General features: G+C 42.2%; 1 protein-coding gene across 1 annotated transcript; it reads right to left on the bottom strand.

The window, feature by feature from the left end:
* Positions 1 to 5010: 5010 nt before the first annotated feature.
* On the bottom strand, positions 5011 to 10518 carry IZUMO1 (izumo sperm-oocyte fusion 1). Its single transcript, XM_075268985.1, has 12 exons — positions 10299 to 10518; positions 10138 to 10212; positions 9910 to 9993; positions 8890 to 8910; positions 8524 to 8538; positions 8354 to 8437; positions 7830 to 7844; positions 6490 to 6564; positions 6251 to 6351; positions 5994 to 6135; positions 5560 to 5740; positions 5011 to 5065 (listed from the first exon to the last, which is right to left on the bottom strand). Exons 1-12 carry the CDS (start codon positions 10516 to 10518, stop codon positions 5011 to 5013), a joined length of 1068 nt encoding a protein of 355 aa, XP_075125086.1.
* Positions 10519 to 22985: the final 12467 nt, after the last annotated feature.

Raw genomic sequence — 22985 nt, 5'->3', positions numbered from 1 at the left:
CAGTTACTTCTTGCTATATACATGCAAAGCAGCTTTTCAGGCTGTGTAACCCCAAAACAAGGATACAGAGCAATTAGGTCAGGCTATGTCTGCTCAAATCAGATATCCAGGGTGTGTAACCCCAAAACCTAGGTGGGAGAGGCAGAGTTTCAATCAGACTATGTCCAGTCAAACCAGATATCCAGGGTGTGTAACCCCAAAACCTAGGTGGGAGAGACATAGCATCAATCCACAGCAATTACAAGTTCATATAGCTGGAAAAAGCCTTGAAATTTTTTTTTGGGGGGGGCCTGAAACATAGCAGCAATCCACAGAAATTACAAGTTCATAAAGCTGGAAAAAGCCTTGAATTTGGGGGGGGGGGGGGCTGAAACATAGCAGCAATCCACAGCAATGACAAGTTCATATAGCTGGAAAAAGCCTTGAATTTGGGGGGGGGGGGCTGAAACATAGCAGCAATCCACAGAAATTACAAGTTCATATAGCTGGAAAAAGTCTTGAATTTTGGGGGGCCTGAAACATAGCAGCAATCCACAGCAATTACAAGTTCATATAGCTGGAAAAAGCTTTGAATTTTTTTATTTTATTTTTTTTTTTGGGGGGGGGGCTGAAAAAAAGCATCAATCCACTGCATTTACAAGTTCATATAGCTGAAAAAAAACACTTGAATTTTGTTTCTTGAAAAATTGCAGCAATCTACTGCAGTTACTTCTTGATATATACATGCAAATCAGCTTTTCAGGCTGTGTAACCCCAAAACAAGGATACAGAGCAATTAGGTCAGGCTATGTCTGCTCAAATCAGATATCCAGGGTGTGTAACCCCAAAACCTAGGTGGGAGAGACAGAAATTCAGTCAGGCTATGTCCGGTCAATCCAGATATCCAGGGTGTGTAACCCCAAAACCTAGGTGGGAGAGACATAGCATCAATCCACAGCAATTAGAAGTTCATATAGCTGGAAAAAGCTCTGAATTTTGTGGGAGGGGGGGGGGGGCCTGAAACTTAACAGCAATTCACAGCAATTACAAGTTCATATAGCTGGAAAATGCCTTGAATTTTTATTTTTATTTTTTTTGGGGGGGGGGGCCTGAAACATAGCATCAATCCACAGCCATTACAAGTTCATATAGCTGGAAAAAGCCTTGAATTTTGGGGGGGCCTGAAACAGCATTAATCCACAGCAATTACAAGTTCATATAGCTGGAAAATGCCTTGAATTTTTTTTGGGGGGGGGCCTGAAACATAGCATCAATCCACAGCAATTACAAGTTCATATAGCTGGAAAAAGCCTTGAATTTGGGGGGGGGGGGCCTGAAAAAAGCAGCAATCCACTGCATTTACAAGTTCATATAGCTGAAAAAACACTTGAATTTTGTTGTTTCTTGTATGTACACTCAATCCGGATATCCAGGGTGTGTACCCCCAAAACCTAGGTGGGAGACACCGAAATTCAGTCAGGTTATGTCCGCTCATACAGTTGTTCACAGTGTGTAACCCCAAAACCTAGGTGGGAGAGACAGAAATTCAGTCAGGCTATGTCCGGTCAATCCAGATGTCCAGGGTGTTTAACCCCAAAACCTAGGTGGGAGACCCAGAAATTCAGTCAGGCTATATCAGCTCAACCCAGTTTTTAAGGGTCTACCCCCTAAAGCTAAGTGTGATACACAGCAATTCAGTCAGGCTATATCAGCTCAATCCAATTTTTTTGTTCAATCCAGTATTGTTTGCACTCCATGATGTGAACTATGCCTTTGTCTCTTGAAAAGCAACCCAACATGTAGTCAGCCATGTGTGCCAGTGTGTTACTTGGCATGACTTTGCTGCCCCCAACTGTAAGGGTCACTCTCCATTTCCTCCATTTTCCACTCCCCTTCACACCATCTGTGGTGAAGCAATGGGATGCACTGAAGTGCACCCTCAAGCCTCGTGTGGGACAGTGACATCAAATGCCACTCCATCCCCCTCGTCTTCCTCCGCCAGCCAACGGTGCGAAGATGAGAGGAGTGTGCTCTGAATGTTTTCTGCCTAGCAGAGCCTACTTCTCGCTTACGAAAATGGCCGCACTTTGACCAGTATATCAGGCACAATGGTGTAGGTTTCAAAGAACCTTTGCACAAACAAGTTGAAAACGTGGGCCATGTGTGGACTGTGTTTGAGTCTGGCAAGCTCCAGATCTGCTACCAGGTTCCTGCCATTATCACACAAGTCAAAAGTCAAACATGCCAGGCCCGAGGTGTGGCAGGGAAAAACACATTGCCATCTCAGCCAGGATGGCATCCCTGACCTCGGAGGCACTGTGCTGTCTGTCCCCCAGTTGATGAGCTTCGGCGCGTCCTGCTGACGTCTCCCCACACCAGTGTTACAGCGTTTACCGCTTGTAGCTGGGGTGGAGGTTGCAGCGTAGTAGGCTTTCCTGTATATCTTTTCTGGTGATTGGTGAACCCTCTGGACTCACCAATCACCATAAAAGATATACAGGAAAGAATTGCCCTGCTGCAAGGCGAAAAGGCCATCGGCCCTGACGGCATCCTACCAGAAATGATCAAATACAGCCCATCAGCAATACACGCGGCACTGACAAAACTATTCACCCTCATCCTCAATGCAGGACACTTCCCCGAAGACTGGAACAAAGGCCTCATAACCCCCATCTACAAGAATGGGGACCAATATGACCCCAACAACTACAGAGGGATCTGCGTCAGCAGCACGCTAGGGAAACTGTTCAACAGCATCATCAATAACAGAATCCTCACCTTCCTCACACAACACGGGGTCCTCAGCAAGAGCCAAGCAGGGTTCATGCCAAACCACCGCACCATGGACCATATCTACACCCTGCACAGCCTCATCAAGACACACGTCCACAACACCAGAAGAGGCAAGATATTCGCCTGCTTCGTGGACTTTAAGAAGGCATTTTATTCAGTATGGCACCCAGGCCTGCTCCTGAAACTCCTAGAGAGTGGAATAGAAGGAAGAACGTACGACGTCATCAAGAGCTCCTACACCGGAAACCAGTGCAGTGTGAAGGTGAATGGGAAAAGGACAGCATACATCCAACAGGCCCGAGGGGTCAGACAAGGCTGTAGCCTGAGCCCAACGCTCTTCAACATCTACATCAATGAACTGGCTACAGCCCTGGAGGCCTCACCAACCCCAGGCCTCACCCTGAACAATCGGGAGGTGAAGTTCCTGCTATACGCCGACGACCTCTTACTCCTGTCTCCCACCGAGAAAGACCTCCAAGAAAGCCTGTCAGTGCTGGAAAAATTCAGTACCACATGGAAGGTTTTTGGTTCTGTTGATTTCCCCTGTAACTGGCGCCAATACATTAGGCATGCAGGCTGTTACTGCAGAGCTGATTTCGGTCATCAATGACCCAGTATTTCATGCAGTTCCCGGTACCTGGTGCTCATTTGATTGATGGGTCAGTAGTGAAGCCACAGCATCATGGCGGCTCCCAAAGTTGTGTACATAGACATCGAAGCAGGGACAGGGACTATCCTTTATTCCCCTCTGGGAGTTTGGCCAACATCCCACTCTTACATCTGCATGATTTTGTGCTTAACTTTGCATGGGTTAAGTGTGGGCTACCTGGACGTATTTAATAAACTGGCGGTCTAGAACTGGTTAAAGTTTACCAAAACGGTACCAATAATACCCTGAACTCAGCCCACAAGAACAGTAATGTAATATGTATCAAAAAAGTAAAAATTGTCCCACAAAATAACCTGACAAGAGACTATATAAAAATGTATCTGTTACACATGGTTAAAACTGTATCTTTCTACAAGGGGTTAATATTAGTGACAATATCATATTAGTGACATTATTATTTTAGATCACCATAGACTATAGAGTCTTAAAAAATCTACATGCAAGGATTTACATGAAATTCATGAGGGTTTTCCTTGTATGATAGTGAGGAGTTGTATACCAATCCCTAAGGAAAAATAATCAACTGCAATGTTTCCAAATGGACAGTAGGTGGCAGTTATAAATTATCCACCAATAAGTTTAGATAAACCAATTACCAATAAAATAAAATAATCCTTTAAAGGGATTATACCATTGAAAACTTTTTTTTTGTCGTTGACACGTCAGAATAGCCTTAAGAAAGGCTGTTCTTCTCCTATCATTAGATGTCTTCTTTGCCCCACCGTTCAGTTAAAATTCCTTTTTTCGTTGGTATGCAAATGAGTTCTCTCGCAGCACTGGGAGCGGACCTCTGCGCTCAAACAGCACTGCGGGTGTCCCCAATGCTGCAAGTGAACTCTCCAGCGCTGGCGCCGCCTCCATCTTCTTCTGGAACGTCATCTTCATGCGTCTTCTTGCAGTGCAGGCGGTGAAACACCCATTGTGTGAAGTGACTATTTCTTTGTAATGTATCTTTTTGTCTGTACTTGAACCTTACAAATTGTACAGCACTGCGGAATATGTTGGCGCTATATAAATAAAATTTATTATTATTATTATTATCCTCATCCAACTATGTAGCCATCTCCTATATATGATTCACAATGGTATTGATAATGGTATCTGCTAGGTTTATATCACACAGGAGGCATTTTACCGAAGCAGATGTGGACAGAGCCTTTTTAGATCTTGAACCGGCTGAGGTGTGTAATATGAAGTCAGTGGTATCAAAAATGCATATTGCGATGTTCTGCAGCAGCTGAGGTGTTCTGTAGGGAGTCTTAGGAACCCCCATTTACATGATATTTAGGCCCTCGGTAATAATAGTAATAATACATTTATTATCTATACTGTGAAAAGGTGATAATTGTTTGTCGTGGAAACCCAGTCTATGAAATAAGAGACCCCCCCCCCATTCTTAATTGCAATAATAACAATGCATATAAATGATATATAATGACATCATCTCTGTAGTTCTATTATAAAGTAGAAAGCCGAGAAAGAACAAAGTTGTTGTTTTTTTTTTTTTGTTTTTTTTTATTATTATAGGATTTTACATTATTTGTGACAGTTTCCTCTACAGTCCGCCATTACACTGGCTCCACAGGTTCTTGTTTTTTCTTTTTCCTGCAGAATATGCAGATGCTGAAAGAAAGATAAATGAATATTAGTTATTTGATATCTGCAACGTACAAGTGAGTTCTTCTATACTGTACATGGGTGTCATGTGTGTAGATGTCGCTCACTTAGGACTTCTGATCCCTATGGCAGCCTTAGCACTGCATTGACTTCATTGGGATCTGTCAGGTTTATGTATTTTGTATGGCTGTAACATATTACTGGGTTATAGAGAGCAGCAGACTGCGCTATTCTGCCTGGCGGTGCGGAGGATAACCCAAGCAAACCGTTGGCTCAAGTATCCCACTGAACATAAGGGATTCTGGATATGATGAATCAAAACAGCATAGATAGAAAGTGACAGAACCGAAATGTCCAATACTGAAGGAACAGAACCGAATCTTCTGATCAGACATTTATATCAAATAGAAAGCTGACAAGATTTGTTGGGCTTGACTACACTTATATGATTCTTGCTTGTTTGCTGCTAACCCTACAAGTATCTTATAACTATTACTTACCATATGCCAGCGAGTAACACGATGGTGACGGTGAGGGCTCCGGCCACGGCTATTATTATTGGGAGGACCTTATTGTTTTTTCCTAGGACCTCAAGAAGTGGCCGCGCGGTGACATCAAGCACGTCAGGCAGTGTAGGGCGAGCCTGGTACTTTTTTGTCGCCCTTTGGGATCCACTGAGAACTAAATGAAAAAGAAATGTATTTTATAGCACAAATAAAGGCATTTTAGGTGGCATAACAATAATAATCATCATCATCAGCATTATACAGATATAATATATTGGAATATCAGACTCAGATCTTCTTCTCATAGATTAGAATTACATAGAACTCTAAAAATCTAATTTGATAGAATCTGGGCTGGAGCTTCTGATGCTGATGATAAACTCACCCTAAAAACTGAGCGTGTATTGGGGGTGATAGTGTGTACTTACCTGTCACATGGTAGACTATGCTGCTGACTGGCACCCCGGAGTACAGGCTGGTTGTACAGGAGTAGCGGCCGGAGTCCTGCATCTGTATCCCTTTGATTTCCAGGTAGGGATCCTCAGTGACTCTTTGTTCAACATGGCCGTGCTGAAAAGAAAAGATGAACAATTGTTAGATCCTCAAATGTCTCATTTCTCTATAATCAGGTTATTTCTATCACTGATACTATATTGTATCATTATTCTCTTTACATTGTATTTACCTTCCAGAATGTATTCTTATAAGCTTGCTCCAACCTGGCATGCCATCCAAAGTTACAGTCAAGGATTAGGTCGTCATCCTCTATAACTTCTATATTTCTCTCTAGATATAAGGAAACAAGTTATAATTTCAGTCTTTGGCACCCGCTGACCTCTGTTACCTACAATAGAGCGTTACCTCTGCATAGGTAGCCATTACTATGTAAGTCCTAGTAACTGGCATATAACACTATCTACTTACCTCCACAGCTTATAGCTTCTGCAACATGAGTCTTATGGTCTTTGCAGGGAAAGCAGAATAGGCCAGTTTTCAGGTCTGATAAAAGAGAAATATCTAATGTAAGCGGAGACTATATAAGAATATATAAACTATCTAATGTAAGCGGAGACTATATAAGATAAAACTATCTGATGTAAGCGGAGACTATATAAGAATATATAAAACTATCTAATGTAAGCGGAGACTATATAAGAATATATAAACTATCTAATGTAAGCGGAGACTATATAAGATAAAACTATCTAATGTAAGCGGAGACTATATAAGAATATATAATACTATCTAATGTAAGCGGAAACTATATAAGAATATATAATACTATCTAATGTAAGCGGAGACTATATAAGAATCTATAAAACTAATGTAAGCGGAGACTATATAAGAATATATATAACTATCTAATGTAAGCGGAGACTATATAAGAATCTATAAAACTATCTAATGTAAGTGGAGACTATATAAGAATCTATAATACTATCTAATGTAAGTGGAGACTATATAAGAATCTATACAACTATCTAATGTAAGTGGAGACTATATAAGAATATATATAACTATCTAATGTAAGCGGAGACTATATAAGAATCTATAAAACTATCTAATGTAAGCGGAGACTATATAAGAATCTATAAAACTATCTAATGTAAGCGGAGACTATATAAGAATCTATACAACTATCTAATGTAAGCGGAGACTATATAAGAATCTATACAACTATCTAATGTAAGCGGAGACTATATAAGAATCTATAAAACTATCTAATGTAAGCGGAGACTATATAAGAATCTATACAACTATCTAATGTAAGCGGAGACTATATAAGAATCTCTAAAACTATCTAATGTAAGCGGAGACTATATAAGAATATATATAACTATCTAATGTAAGTGGAGACTATATAAGAATCTATAATACTATCTAATGTAAGCGGAGACTATATAAGAATCTATAAAACTATCTAATGTAAGCGGAGACTATATAAGAATCTATGGCATATGGTGATCTGTATCACCTCTGGGTATATTACAGAACACAAGCTGCCACATACATTGCTTTATCTGCTTGTGGCACATGTAGGATTCTTTCTGGACAGAGTCATATTAATCTCACTGTCCTTTGGGCTCAGTAAATCAGATTTTCTAGAATTATCTGGTGACTGTTGGAAGTGTTCTGGATATAAATATAGTATATATGGGGTATTTCGTGTCCTGAGCTTTTACCAAATAAATATCTGAATTTATAGATAGGAATATAAAGGGCTACTTTACCAGAGCATCTATTCCCGGGGCACATGCACCTACACTTATCAAAGTATTCTGTCAAAAAAAGAAAAAGCATGTTATAACAAATAACTTCATCCATATAAGAGAATATAGTCACTCGGCATGGAAGGAGAAGACACATCTTTATAATATCATGCACAAATGTCTCCATAGGATGCTGGACACATAGAACCTCACAACATGTCAGTGAGTGCACCAAGGTAATGGCAACCACAATAGCCATGCTTCTAAATAGCGCCATGTGTAATAAGTCCCCCAGGTACAGCGGCCATTGTGTATTGGCTTCCCCCCCATCCCCTACTGAGCTGTCATCTCTCATAGTTACATGGAGGTATACAGTCAGCGGTCGCTCACATGGAACTTTCTTATCCTGATCCAAAGATCAGCAAATCACTGACAACTATCTGACAACACAGTGAACATAAAACACCCATATTATGTACAAAGACATCAATATGAAGTCCAATGACATGTAGTATAATAATAATAATAAGACTGTCATCCTAGTTCCTCCAGGTTATTAGATACATGTCATACTATACCTTGATTTTTTGGAGGGCCTCCGGCACAGACAATCTTTTCTTCCACACAGGACTTACAGTTGGTGAAGGATTGAATCATTAATCCTAGGAAAAGCATTTGTGTTAGAGACTTACAATGTTATAGAAAATATAATATATATAAGATGAAGAGTCATATAAAATGTACTTACCACAACTGTCTGCACCTTAAGGAGGGAAAAGAACAAGAACAGATTACTGAAAGGTTTTATTCTTAGACTCAACAGTAAACTTTCTATAGAATGCTATTCTTTGTGTTTCTATATTATTATATTCTGGCAGCGACGTCCTGTCTTGTATTATGGGAGATTTCCAATAACAGAAATCTCGGAGCTGCCCCAGGAGGTTCCAGAGCGGCTCTAGAGGATAGCAGTGACTACTACAAACATCCCTGGCAGCCAATCAGCTAGTTCATGTCCCTACGAGGATTTCTCCATAAGGCCACGGGTGTTTATTACATGTATGTAGAATGTTACTGTAGCGTGCTAGGAAGTAATAATGGATAGAGAAGAACTTACCTTGTTTATTTGGGCACTTCCCTAAAATGTGAAGAAAGAAAACAAAATGTCTTATTAGAAATGACTAGAGCCTAGTGACACACTGTATAAGTATGAATATATACATTTATACACAACCTAGACTAATAGACAACTGCAGGAATAGACATTATTATTGCATAGGACTGCAGGGAAACCTGCTACATCATTGCAGCCAAACTCAACTTTATTAATATGTCCATACATGGAGTGTGGGGATATATATACCGTATGTATATATAACCCCAAACAGCACAATAGAAGATGGGTGCAAGTCCAAAAGAAGAGGGTGGCAAATCCTCATATAGCATATATAGAAAGGGAAGGAGTGGCAGCGCTTCGGTGGTTGCCAAACAGAGGTGGGTTTAATCCAAAACAGGCAACGTTTCCTCTCAGGAACATTTCTCAAGGCTTGCCTGTTTTGGAGTGAACCCACTTTTGTTTGGAAACTAATGGAGCGCTGCCATTTTTTCTTTTTCTATATACTGTATCTGTATATATAGTTATATTTACATATATATATACTCATACTCAGTGGTGTAACTACCGGGGTAGCAGGGGTAGCAGCTGCCACAGGGCCCGGGACATTAGGGGGCCCGACAGCCGCTACCACTGTGTTTTAGTTTCTTAATAGGCCGTTACCGGCTGGAGTTACTCAGTTACAGGGGCTGGGATCGGTAAGTGATGCCAAGGACCCCACAATCACTATTTTTATACTTGGGGACCCCAGAGTATAATAATTGCTCATGAGTGTCCACAGTGAGGCATAATACTGGATGCAGGGTCCACTATGGGGCATAATAGTGGGTGCAGGGGCCACTATGGGACATAATACTGTGTGCAGGGGCCACTATGGGGCATAATACTGTGTGCAGGGGCCACTATGGAGCATATGGCCCCGCCATTCCTAGTTACACCACTGCTCATACATATACAATAATACCCACTTATATCAGGGGCTTTATCCCTGTAGTCCGTGTTGTTAGAAATGAAGACACTTACTGTTAGTGGAGTCCTGGGCAATAACCTTGAGTTTGCTCTTAAGTGTTTGGAAATGAAGAGCAATGATATGAAGAAGTTGGACCTCTAGAATACACGAAGAGAAAAAATAATAATTCAGATCAGATAAAATACAAGCCCTCATCTATTAATCTGAGCCCCCAATATAAAGGCTATTTTCAGGGGTTTTTTGCTAAAGGAATTTACAGATGTGGAAAATGCAGAAATTACCTTTAAACTTGGTGCCTTTGATGACATTAATAGATCTTTTATATTCGGACACTAGTTCAGTTATTGCATAGGTATCTGGAATGAGAACAGAGCAGTTATAACCAGAATCTATCATTCATCCTCCATATAATCTATAGAATAATAATAACTATAAGACTTACCCAACATCCCGACTTCATCCTCAAGGTAATCCAGGAGCTCTTGTTGAGCGGCTTTAGCAAACCGCTGGATGTTCGAATAAGCCTCTGGATTTTCATCCACTTGGCTTCGAATGAGGTTCTTAAATTCATTCATGGCCTCTTTCCCTCTGGGGTCGCATTGTATGCAGCAGAGGGATTGGCCGATAAAGAAAGATGTTATTAGCATTAGATGCCACATCATGGTCTAGATCAAATTAGACGGTTTTGAGAAAAATTGCTTCCAATAGCCAATAATCGCTAAGGTCGCAGAGAAATGAACTGTTATCTCACTAGTAGAACACAGAACTGACAATTCTCAGCCCCAGACACTGACTTAAGGGAAATGTCTTTATGACATCACTATATGACATCATTATATGACCTCATATGGAATATGCAAATGAGAACATGCTAGAAGACTAGAGGGAAATTGTTCTTATAATATCATCATCATATAATATATGGAGTCTGAACATATGAGATATTACACATTTTAAGTTAATTCCCCTTTAAGAACAATTTTAGTTGACATATTATAATGTTATTTCTTGTGACTTGTGAACATTTTGTATATTTTAGAAGAAACATTCTCCTATGTAAATTGCTCAGGATGACGATATCTCTTTGTTAGTACATTTATAGCACTACAACAATTAGTATTAGAGATGAGCGAGTAGTGGAATATTTGACTACTCGAAATTCGATTCGAGTAGACCTCAGTATTCGACCATTTGATCAAATATCAAATCCCATTATAGTCTATGGGAAAAAAATGCTTGTTTCAGGGAAACAAAAATTCGACCAATTGGAGTCACCAAGTCCACAATGACACCTCAGGAAATGATGCCAACACCTCTGGACTGTAACTGGGACAGCAGGGGAAGCATGTCTGGGGGCATCTAACACGCCCAAGTCGTAGTATTACCCCACTATCACTTCCTATCAACTACACACTCCAAACTCAATATAACCTCTATAGAAAGTGGAAAAATACTTGGAAACCTTCTCTCCTCTACATTAGTATGGACAGAAAGACAAATTTTAAGCTAAAGAAACATTAGCATGTACTCCTTTAAATCACGTTGCCCATGACAACCACAGATGGCATAGGCAATGAGAAATCCAACAGCCCCCACCCTTAACTGTCATTGTTTATGTGTGTGTGATGTGGTGAAACCTCCAAAAATTACTTTCCAGGCCCTTGGGGTGAGCCCTCCCAAACTTAGCTTCTGGCCCTTGGGGTGAGTTGAGCCTTGTACCAGCAGAGATTTAGACCCTTAGGGCCCCTTCACATGGCTGATGCGCTGGCTGCTTTAGAACGTGTAAACGTTCCGAAGCAGCGGCGTCTAAAGCAGATCGCATTGTTTTCTATGGGAGCCGGCATACGTGCGCTCGCCATAGAAATGAATGGGCTGCTTTTTCCATTCATTTCTATGGGGAGCGCACGTATGTTTGTTTGCTGGAGTAACTCCAGCCGGTAACGGCCTATTAAGAAAAAAGAAAAAAACGCGGCGGTAGCGGCTGTCACTGGGCCCCTTAATGTCCCAGGCCATGTGGCAGCTGCCTCTGCTGCCTCCGCTGTAAGGCCGGGGGACAGGTAATAGTGTTTTTTATGTTTTTATTCCCCTGGGTCTCCGATTATTATACTCTGGGGTATAATAATTGTTTATGGGTATCCACAGTGGGACATAATACTGTGTGCAGGGGCCACTATGGGACATAATACTGTGTGCAGGGGCCACTGAGGGACATAATACTGTGTGCAGGGGCCACTATGGGACATAATACTGTGTGCAGGGGCCACAGTGGGACATAATACTGTGTGCAGGGGCCACTATGGGACATAATACTGTGTGCAGGGGCCACTATGGGACATAATACTGTGTGCAGGGGCCACTGAGGGACATAATACTGTGTGCAGGGGCCACTATGGGACATAATACTTTGTGCAGGGGCCAATATGGGACATAATACTGTGTGCAGGGGCCACTGAGGGACATAATACTGTGTGCAGGGGCCACTATGGGACATAATACTGTGTGCAGGGGCCAATATGGGACATAATACTGTGTGCAGGGGCCACTGAGGGACATAATAGAGCGTGCAGGAATGCGGAGGAGGGGGTCGGTCGAGGTTCTTCGGCGCCGGTGTTGGTGGTGGAGGGGGGCCATGTCAAAAGTTCGCCACGGGGCCCCGCCATTTCTAGTTACGCCACTGCATGCATTGTGACATCACTGTGTTTATTACACCTGTACTGTGACATCACTGTGTTTATTGGTTCTAGTCTGTCACATTTTAGTCACGTTACTCCTGCTACACTTTATTTGTCCTAGCCCTGTCTATATGACGTGTTATGACTGGAGGGTATCTCAGTAGACACATGTGGCTTCTTTCCTATCTGCTCTGTTAATTATTTAACCTCTGCTGATTCCTTTTGTCTTTCACAAGATGAAGGTAAATGTTTACCCTGCTCACTGTGGGACTCTCAGTACTCACCGCATCTTCCAATAGTCCGCTGTCTCGTCAGAGTTGTGGAATTCACTCTTAGTTCAGACTAGGGCAGCATTGGCTGAGATTTTCCAGACATGTTTATAGTATCCACTCATGAAATATTCAGAAGATTCCTGAATCATCCGAGAACAGAAACTCTGCTCCAAACCCCAAAGTGCATTTCCACCCAAAATTTGTAAAGCCACTGTGTTTTTTTCTGCGTCTTGTGTCAGACAACATGTTAAAGGGTTCCTCCAATTATAAATAACTTTTCATAAAGGAATAGTTCAGGTTATTATAAGAAATTTTGTAATATAACTTATTAAAGAAATATGTTTTTTTTCCACTGTTCATGCAGTTACTTTCTCCATATTAGTCTATGAAGAGGGAAGGAGGAAAGAAAAGACACTAAAATAATTGCTGGGTTTTTTTGCTCTGCTATTTTGAACTCTTCTAACACTGCTAGGTTGTAGATAAGAGGTTAGGAATGAACAGAATGAGGCATTAAATAAATTATATACTCCAAATTTTTCAGCACAGTTTTTGTGTGGAAAAAGCCCCCCATGGCTTATACTTGAGTCAAGCAGAAAAAAAAAAAAAATTATTTTTTTTTTTTTTTTTTTTTTTTTGGGGGGGGGGGTGGAGGTCTATGACCAGAAGTTTTAAAACAATAATAATAAAAAAAATAAATAAATAAATAAAAGTTCTAAATCCCTCCTTTCTCTAGAATACATATAAAAGTAGAAAATGACTGTGACACACAAACACATTCCTGTGTCTGAAAGTGCCCGCTCTACTGAATATAGGGGATCTGCAGTGCTCCTGTTCCATTGGGAAGGGGTTAATAGGAGCAGTGCAGATACCCTATATTCAGCCAGACTGAATTCCAAGTGGGGGAAAAAACCCAGTAAATATAGAAAAAAGTTTTTGGAGCTCACCATGTATATAATGGAACTCTTCGGGGTGCACGAGACTTCTCCCTCGGACTCTGAGGGCTTCAACATAAGCAGGAAGGAATAGAAAAAAGCTCCGCAACTCTCCGAGGTTTTCTTTTAATAAAAAATTAGTTTTTATTCCATATTATAGTAAAAAAGAGGACATACAAAAGAAAAGAAAAACAAGAGATAAAAAAAACGCCAACGCGTTTCAGAAACTACTGTTCCTTAGCAACATGGCAACATGTCATGACTAAGGAACAGTAGTTTCTGAAACGCGTTGGCGTTTTCTTATCTCGTTTTTCTTTTCTTTTGTATGTCCTCTTTTTTACTATAATATGGAATAAAAACTAATTTTTTATGAAAAGAAAACCTCGGAGAGTTGAAAAAACCCAGTCCTCAAGCTCAGGGAAGGGGCAGACAGACAACCAAAACACCCCCTCCCCTTTCCCAGCAACTACTGCACCCAAAAACTCCGACCATTTTAATTTTTGAAATTTTCCAGTAGCTGCTGCATTTCCCCCCTGGCTTATACTCGAGTCAATAAGTTTTCCCAGTTTTTTGTGGTAAAATTAAGGGCCTCGGCTTATATTCGGGTCGGCTTACACTCGAGTATATACGGTAACTAGACTGCAGGAGAATCCCACTCCACTCCTCCCTTCTCCATAGAGCTGTATGTGTGGGGCTGAATACGGAGAGATGAATATAATGTAAAGAAGCAGTGAGATTGAAGGTAAGGATCTTTAACATCAATGTACTGCACCATTGGTGTATGTATTAAAGGGGTATTCCCACCTCACATACTCATCAGTCTTTGCTGCTGTAAAATGCTTTCTTCCTGGTTTCTTGCATCATTTGGTGGGTCGGGTTTCACATGCAACCTGCCGTTTAGCTCTGCCCCCAAATTTGTGTGTAGCTCCGCCCACCCATATTGGACTATGAAGTACAGGCAGCAGCAACTCCATTCTGTGTTACATACAGAGACTGCCTGTCTCTGCCATAATGAACACAATTGAATTAGCTAGCCTGATAACTGGGAGAACAGAAGAAATGAAAGCAGCTCCTCTCCCCTATCTGCTAACAGGAAGCTAGGTCATGTGGTGTAGACACAGGAATAGCTAGATACACAGGCTCGCTCCCTGCACTTAGCCCCTCCTCCCTCCCCCCTGAGAGCAGCAGATACATCACTTGACTCATGAGCAGCTAAGTCAGGGCTGTGGCCACTAAGAATTGAATAAAGTAAGATAGTGGACAAACAAAGCAGTTTTGCTGAAGCAATGTATTTAGGAAAAGTCTTACATTCACATTAACAAGCAGTATAGATAGGATCCTTGTGATAGGACAACCCCTTTAAAGGGGTTGTCCCATGAAAAGCATCCTATCTATACTGCTAGTTTATTTGGATTTAAGACTCTTCCTAAATACATTGCTTTATCAAAACTGCTTTGTTTGGCCGCTATCTTAATTTATTTACTTCATTGTTGACACTGCATTTCTATGACCACTGGGTTTATCTACTCAGTTCCCAAGTGAGGTAGCTGTCTGCTCTCAGGGGGGGAGGGAGGGTCTGACAAGCAACGGAGCTCCTCAGATAGGGGAGGGGGAGGTGAGAGCTCCGGGATTACTGTGCTGGCTATCTTCAGCTTTTCCACTTATCAGCCGGTTTAATTGAATGTGGCTGATAAGGGCAGAGATATGGAGACAGTTACCTCTGTATGTAATGCAAGCTGATTCAAATCCAGCTCTGCTACATCAGTTTCCACATCAGCTTCATACTGTGGTAATGCATTTACAATCAATCCCTCATTACTGACTGCAAACATAGCAGACAGCAGAGCAAGTGAAACCCCGCCCACCAATGTGCCGAGAAATCCAGGAAGTGAAGAGAGCACAGAGCCTTCAGGCTGCAGAACAAGAGTTATGGGAGTACCCCTTTAACTGTGGCAGGAATCTCCCTATAAGTTGGTTTTCTCTAGGAGTCAGCAGGATGTTTTGTAAATTGCATGCTTTATACCAGTTGTTTGTGCTGTAAAGTTGCAGAATTATAGAGGTACTTTCTCTGCAGGATACATTGTGGGTTATATATCTCCATCCAGGAAAATAGCAGCTCAGTCATATATACCAGTTCCCGCGATACAGAAAATTGTTTAAATGGTTACTCTTTCCAAAAAGATAAATATTGGTCTCCCTCCAAGTCATACAACCATGTGAGCGCTTAACTCTCCCCAGATAGCACAGGATAGATAAGTAGGGCACAGAGCTCTTCAGTCAGACGTCAGATGATGATCTCATCCAAAACTTAGAGGTGTAGAGTGAGCTAAATACATAATAAAGGACGAATATTCAGAATTTTGTTCAGTATTTTGCATCAGTATTTGCAGGATAAGACTAGGAGTGAGTTCTGAACATGAAAGTAGTGCAAATTTTTCCATTAGGTTTGTTTCACGCACAGCATTTGTTCTGCAGATTTTTTAACAGTTTTTCATGCTTTTTTAATCAAAGCTAGAAATAGATTCATAAGGAACAGAACATTTCTAAGAAATACTTTGCTTTAGAGACTGCATGAAAATCTTTAGTGGTATTTCCCCTACCTCAACCCAACTTCACACAAGTGTAAAAATCAGACCATATGTCGCCCATATTTCCCAGACCAAACACTCAGCGGGGACTCAGATTCCCTAGAAGTACCTGCCTCCCTAAAGAGGCTACTGTCCTATGATCATGTTGTCATAAGGGACTGTAGTCCTATGCAATTGCTATGATCACTCATAACTATGGGAGTCACAGCTGGAACCGGCACTGCAGCCAGGGGGGCCCAGAGGACACCCTCACCACACTAACTGTAGCCAGGAGGACCAACAGGACACCCTCACCACACTAACTGTAGCCAAGGGGGCCAACAGGACACCCTCACCACACTAACTGTAGCCAGGAGGACCAAGAGGACACCCTCACCACACTAACTGTAGCCAGGGGGGCCAACAGGACAACCTCACCACACTAACTGTAGCCAGGAGGACCAACAGGATGCCCTCACCACACTAACTGTAGCCAGGAAGGCCAACAGGACGCCCTCACAACACTAACTGTAGCCAGGGGGGCCAACAGGACAACCTCACCACACTAACTGTAGCAAAGGGGGGCCAACAGGACGCCCTCACCACACTAACTGTAGCCAGGGGGGCCAACAGGACAACCTCACCACACTAACTGTAGCCAGGAGGACCAACAGGATGCCCTCACCACACTAACTGTAGCCAGGAAGGCCAACAGGACGCCCTCACAACACTAACTGTAGCCAGGGGGGCCAACAGGACAACCTCACCACACTAACTGTAGCAAAGGGGGGCCAACAGGACGCCCTCACCACACTAACTGTAGCCAGGAGGACCAACAGGACAACCTCACCACACTAACTGTAGCAAAGGGGGGGCCATAGGACACCCTCACCACATTAAGCTTGAATAAACTTCTTTGTACTCCTTTCTGATTTCCTTTGATGGCTTTGTAAATGTATCTCCCCTGCTCCCTAGTGCTCTGGAGTGAGAAGATTTATGATGTACAGACTTCAACAGTTAAGGTATGTTCACAAAGAGATTTTTGCAGGCATATTATTGAGGCAGAATGTGTGGATAACAACACTGTTATGGAGGATCTGTAAATGACACACTGTTATGGGGGATTTGTAGAAGACACACTGTTATAGAGGATCTGTAGATGAAACACTTATGGTGGATCTTCAGATGACACACTGTTATGGGGATCTGTAGATAACACTGTTATGGGGATCTGTGGATGTTGCATTGTTATGGTGGATCTTCAGATGATACACTGTTATAGAGATCTATAGATGATACACTGTTATGGGGGATCTATGGATGACACACTGTTATGGGGAATCTATAGATGACACACTGTTATGGGGAATCTATAGATGACACACTGTTATGGGGAATCTATAGATGACACACTGTTATGGAGGATCTGTAGATGACACACTGTTATGGGGGATCTATAGATGACACACTGTTATGGAGGATCTGTAGATGACACACTTTTTGGGGGGATCTGTAGATGACACACTGTTATGGGGGATCTATAGATGACACACTGTTATGGGGGATCTATAGATGGCACACTGTTATGGGGGATCTGTAGATGACACACACTGTTATGGGGATCTGTAGATACCACTGTTATGGGGGATCTGTGGATGTTGCATTGTTATGGTGGATCTTCAGATGATACACTTATAGGGATCTATAGATGATACACTGTTATGGGGGATCTATGGATGACACACTGTTATTGGGGATCTATAGATGACACACTGTTATGGGGGATCTATAGATGACACAATGTTATGGGAGATCTATAGATGACACACTGTTATGGGGATCTGTAGATGACACACTGATATGGAGGATCTGTACATGACACACTGTTATGGAGGATCTGTACATGACACACTTATGGGGGATCTGTAGATGACACACTCTTATGGGGATCTGTAGATGTTGCATTGTTAAGGTGGATCTTCAGATGATACACTGTTATAGGGATCTATAGATGATACACTGTTATGGGGGATCTATGGATGACACACTGTTATTGGGGATCTATAGATGACACACTGTTATGGGGGATCTATAGATGACACACTGTTATGGGGGATCTATAGATGACACACTGTTATGGGCATCTGCAGATGACACAATGTTATAGGGATCTGTGGATGACACACTGTTATGGAGGATCTGTAGATGACACAATGTTATGGGAGATCTATAGATGACACACTGTTATGGGGATCTGTAGATGACACACTGTTATGGGGATCTGTAAATATAAGAGATAAGATGAGATAATCCTTTAACCCCTTCCCGCTGATGGCATTTTTTGATTTTCGTTTTTGACTCCCCTCCTTCTAAACCCCATAACTTTTTTATTTCTCCGCTCCCAGAGCCATATGAGGTCTTAATTTTTGCGGGACAAATTTTTCTTCATGATGCCACCATTAATTATTCTATATAATGTACTGGGAAGCAGGAAAAAAATTCAGAATAGGGTGGATTTGAAGAAAAAATGCATTTTTGCGACTTTCTTACGGGCTTTGGTTTTACGGCGTTCACTGTGCAGCCAAAATGACATGTCCCCTATATTCTGTGTTTCGGTACGGTTACAGGGATACCAAATTTATATGGTTTTATTTACATTTTGACCCCTTAAAAAAAATCCAAAAGATTTTTTTTCTAAAAGTTGCCATATTCCGACGGCCGTAACTTTTTTATACGTAAGTGTACGGGGATGCATAGGGCATCTTTTTTTGCGGGGCCGGGTGTACTTTTTAGTTCTACTATTTTCAGGAAATGTTATTGCTTTGATCACTTTTTATTCAAATTTTTATCAGAATCAAAACAGTGAAAAAACGGCGGTTTGGCACTTTTGACAATTTTTCCCGCTACGGCGTTTACCGAACAGGAAAAATATTTTTATAGATTTGTAGAGCGGGCGATTTAGGACACGGGGAGACCTAACATGTATGTGTTTCACAGTTTTTAACTACTTTTATATGTATTCTAGGGAAAGGGGGGTGATTTGAACTTTTAATACTTTTTATATTTTTCTATATTTTTTTTTTACTTTTTTTTTTTTTTTTTAATTTTTTTGCATTTATTAGACCACCTAGGGGTGTTGAACCCCAGGGGGTCTGATCACTAATGCAATGCATTACAATGCTAATGCATTGCAATGCATTGCAAAAAATCATCCTCTCTTTTGCAGGCTGCATAGACCAGCCTGCAAAAGAGAGAATTTGCAGAGAAGCCTGGGAGCCTTGTACAGGCTCCCGGCTGTCATGGCAACATGACGCCGGCCCTGGAGCATGCTCCAGGAGCCGGCGATCCCAGACAAAATGGCGGCGCCCATGCGCCGCCAGGAAAATGGCGCCTCCGGCGCCTTTGACCGCGGCGCCGGAGGGGTTAATGCCTCCGATCGGTCTGGGGACCGATCGGAGGCATTAGAGCCGGTTGTCTACTGCTTAAAGCAGTAGACACCCGGCGGCTATGGCGACCGCCTGGCGTATTACGGCGCACGTCGGGAAGGGGTTAATAGTCCCACATTGGGGAAATTTCAGTATGTTACAGCAGCATAGTAATACAGGTACAGGATAATACACAGTAATATAATACAGACGTAGGCACTCATATGCTGAGAAGAGAAGATATACTAGGAGTCCATAGCAGCTAAGGAAAAACGGAAGAGAAAGAGGAAAACCTCATGGTCATCGTCATAATCATTAGTTCTCTGTGCGGAGTGATCTTTGCTTGGTTTGATGTAGATTATACAGCCTGGTCGTGGTTGGAAGGAAGGACCTGCGATAGCTCCTTCTCACACTTGGGGTGAAGCAGACGGTCACTTACAGTGCTGCCAAGTCCCATCAAGGTCCCATACATGGGGTGGGATTTGTTCTCCCGCATGGAGGTCACCACAGACAGTATCCTTCTGTCACCCACGACCTGTACAGGCCCCAGGACAGAGCTGGCCCTCCTGATCAGCCTGTCAAGTCTATTTCTGTCCCTGGTTGATATACTGCTCCCCCATCAGGCCACACCGAAAAACATGGCTGAAGCAACCACAGAGTTGAAGAAGGCCCTAAGAAGTGTCCCCTGGACTCCGAAGGCCCTCAGCCTCCTGAGCAGGTAGAGTCTGCTTGGCCCTTTCTGTGCAGCGCCTCCAGGTGATCAGCCCAGTCTAGTTTATGGTTGAGGATCACGCCCAGATACTTATAGGTCCTGACTATCTCAATGCCTGTCCCTTGGATCTCCACCGGGGTCGGAGCACTTCTCTGTTTACTAAAGTCCACCACCATCTCCTTGGTCTTCCCAGCATTAATCCTGAGCTGGTTCTGCTGGCACCATTCAACAAAATCCCGGTTTAAGCCTCTGTATTCCCTATCGTTGCCATCAGTGATAAGGCCTACTATAGCAGAGTCATCGGAGGACTTCTGTAAGTAACAGCTGGATGAGTTGTGCCTAAAGTCAGCAGTGTACAGTGTGAAGAGAAATGGGGCAAGAACTGTACCTTGTGGTGCCCCCGTACTACAGATCACAGTGTCGGACACACAGTCCTGGGCTCTCACATACTGAGGGTGGTTTGTCAGGTAGTCTAGGATCCAGATGGACAGGTGATGGTCCTCTCCACCAAGGTTCAGCTTCTCCCTCAGTAGCTCTGGCTGAATGGTGTTGACACACTGTTATGGGGGATCTATGGATGACACACTATTATGGAAGAATCTGTAGATGACACCATGTTACAGTCCTATGAAAAAGTTTGGGCACCCCTATTAATCTTAATCATTTTTAGTTCTAAATATTTTGGTGTTTGCAACAGCCATTTCAGTTTGATATATCTAATAACTGATGGACACAGTAATATTTCAGGATTGAAATGAGGTTTATTGTACTAACAGAAAATGCGCAATATGCATTAAACCAAAATTTGACCGGTGCAAAAATATGGGCACCTCAACAGAAAAGTGACATTAATATTTAGTACATCCTCCTTTTGCAAAGATAACAGATTCAAGTTCAGTTAAGTTTGATGGTCGCCGAACATGGACAGCCCGCTCTCAAATGATCTGAAAACAAAGATTGTTCAACATAGTTGTTCAGGGGAAGGATACAAAACGTTGTCTCAGAGATTTAACCTGTCAGTTTCCACTGTGAGGGACATAGTAAGGAAATGGAAGACCACAGGGACAGTTCTTGTTAAGCCCAGAAGTGGCAGGCCAAGAAAAATATCAGAAAGGCAGAGAAGAAGAATGGTGAGAACAGTCAAGGACAATCCACAGACCACCTCCAAAGAGCTGCAGCATCATCTTGCTGCAGATGGTGTCACTGTGCATCGGTCAACTATACAGCGCACTTTGCACAAATAGAAGCTGTATGGGAGAGTGATGAGAAAGAAGCCGTTTCTGCACGTACGCCACAAATAGAGTTGCCTGAGGTATGAAAAAGCACATTTGGACAAGGCAGCTTCATTTTGGAAACAAAAATTGAGTTGTTTGGTTATAAAAAAAGGCGTTATGCATGGCGTCCAAAAAGAAACAGCATTCCAAGAAAAACACATGCTACCCACTGTAAAATTTGGTGGAGGTTCCATCATGCTTTGGGGCTGTGTGGCCAATGCCGGCATCGGGAATCTTGTTAAAGTTGAGAGTCGCATGGATTCCACTCAGTATCAGCAGATTCTTGAGAATAATGTTCAAGAATCAGTGACGAAGTTGAAGTTACGCCGGGGATGGATATTTCAGCAAGACAATGATCCAAAACACCGCTCCAAATCCTCAGGCATTCATGCAGAGGAACAATTACAATGTTCTGGAATGGCCATCCCAGTCCCCAGACCTGAATATCATTGAACATCTGTGGGATGATTTGAAGCGGGCTGTCCATGCTCGGCGACCATCTAACTTAACTGAACTTGAATTGTTTGTCCAAAATACCTTTATCCAGGATCCAGGAACTGATTAAAAGCTACAGGAAGCGACTAGAGGCTGTTATCTTTGCAAAAGGAGGATCTACTAAATATTAATGTCACTTTTCTGTTGAGGTGCCCATACTTTTGCACCGGTCAAATTTTGGTTTAATGCATATTGCACATTTTCTGTTAGTACAATAAACCTCATTTCAATCCTGAAATATTACTGTGTCCATCAGTTATTAGATATATCAAACTGAAATGGCTGTTGCAAATACCAAAATATTTAGAACTAAAAATGATTAAGATTAATAGGGGTGCCCAAACTTTTTCATAGGACTGTATGTGGGAATCTGTAGTTGATACATTGCTACGGGGAATCTGTGGCAGATGCACTGCTATGGGGGGGGGGGGGTCACATTATCATAGATGACTGGCATATTATTATATGGCAGGCACACTGTTGTGGAGGTATCTGAGACTAGCACCTACCCTATAGGAACCTCTGTGGTTTTCATATGTACCTTGTACTTCCCAATGTTGTAAAGTATGTAGAAGTATCACACTCCTCATCAGCCCATCAATAACATTGTTACACTAGGTTCACACTAGCATTGTGCTTTACATCATTTGGATACTCAGGGAACCCGAATAATGGTGAGCCAGACCGCTGTTTTATTGGTTACACACAGACATTGTACGGACCCCATTGACTATAATGGGGCCACAGGGTGTCCATTGTTTCAAAACTCAAATCGGCAAA

Source organism: Leptodactylus fuscus, chromosome 1 (assembly GCF_031893055.1).
Source record: "Leptodactylus fuscus isolate aLepFus1 chromosome 1, aLepFus1.hap2, whole genome shotgun sequence".
Lineage (NCBI taxonomy): Eukaryota > Metazoa > Chordata > Amphibia > Anura > Leptodactylidae > Leptodactylus > Leptodactylus fuscus.
This window is presented reverse-complemented; position numbering and strand designations above follow the sequence as displayed.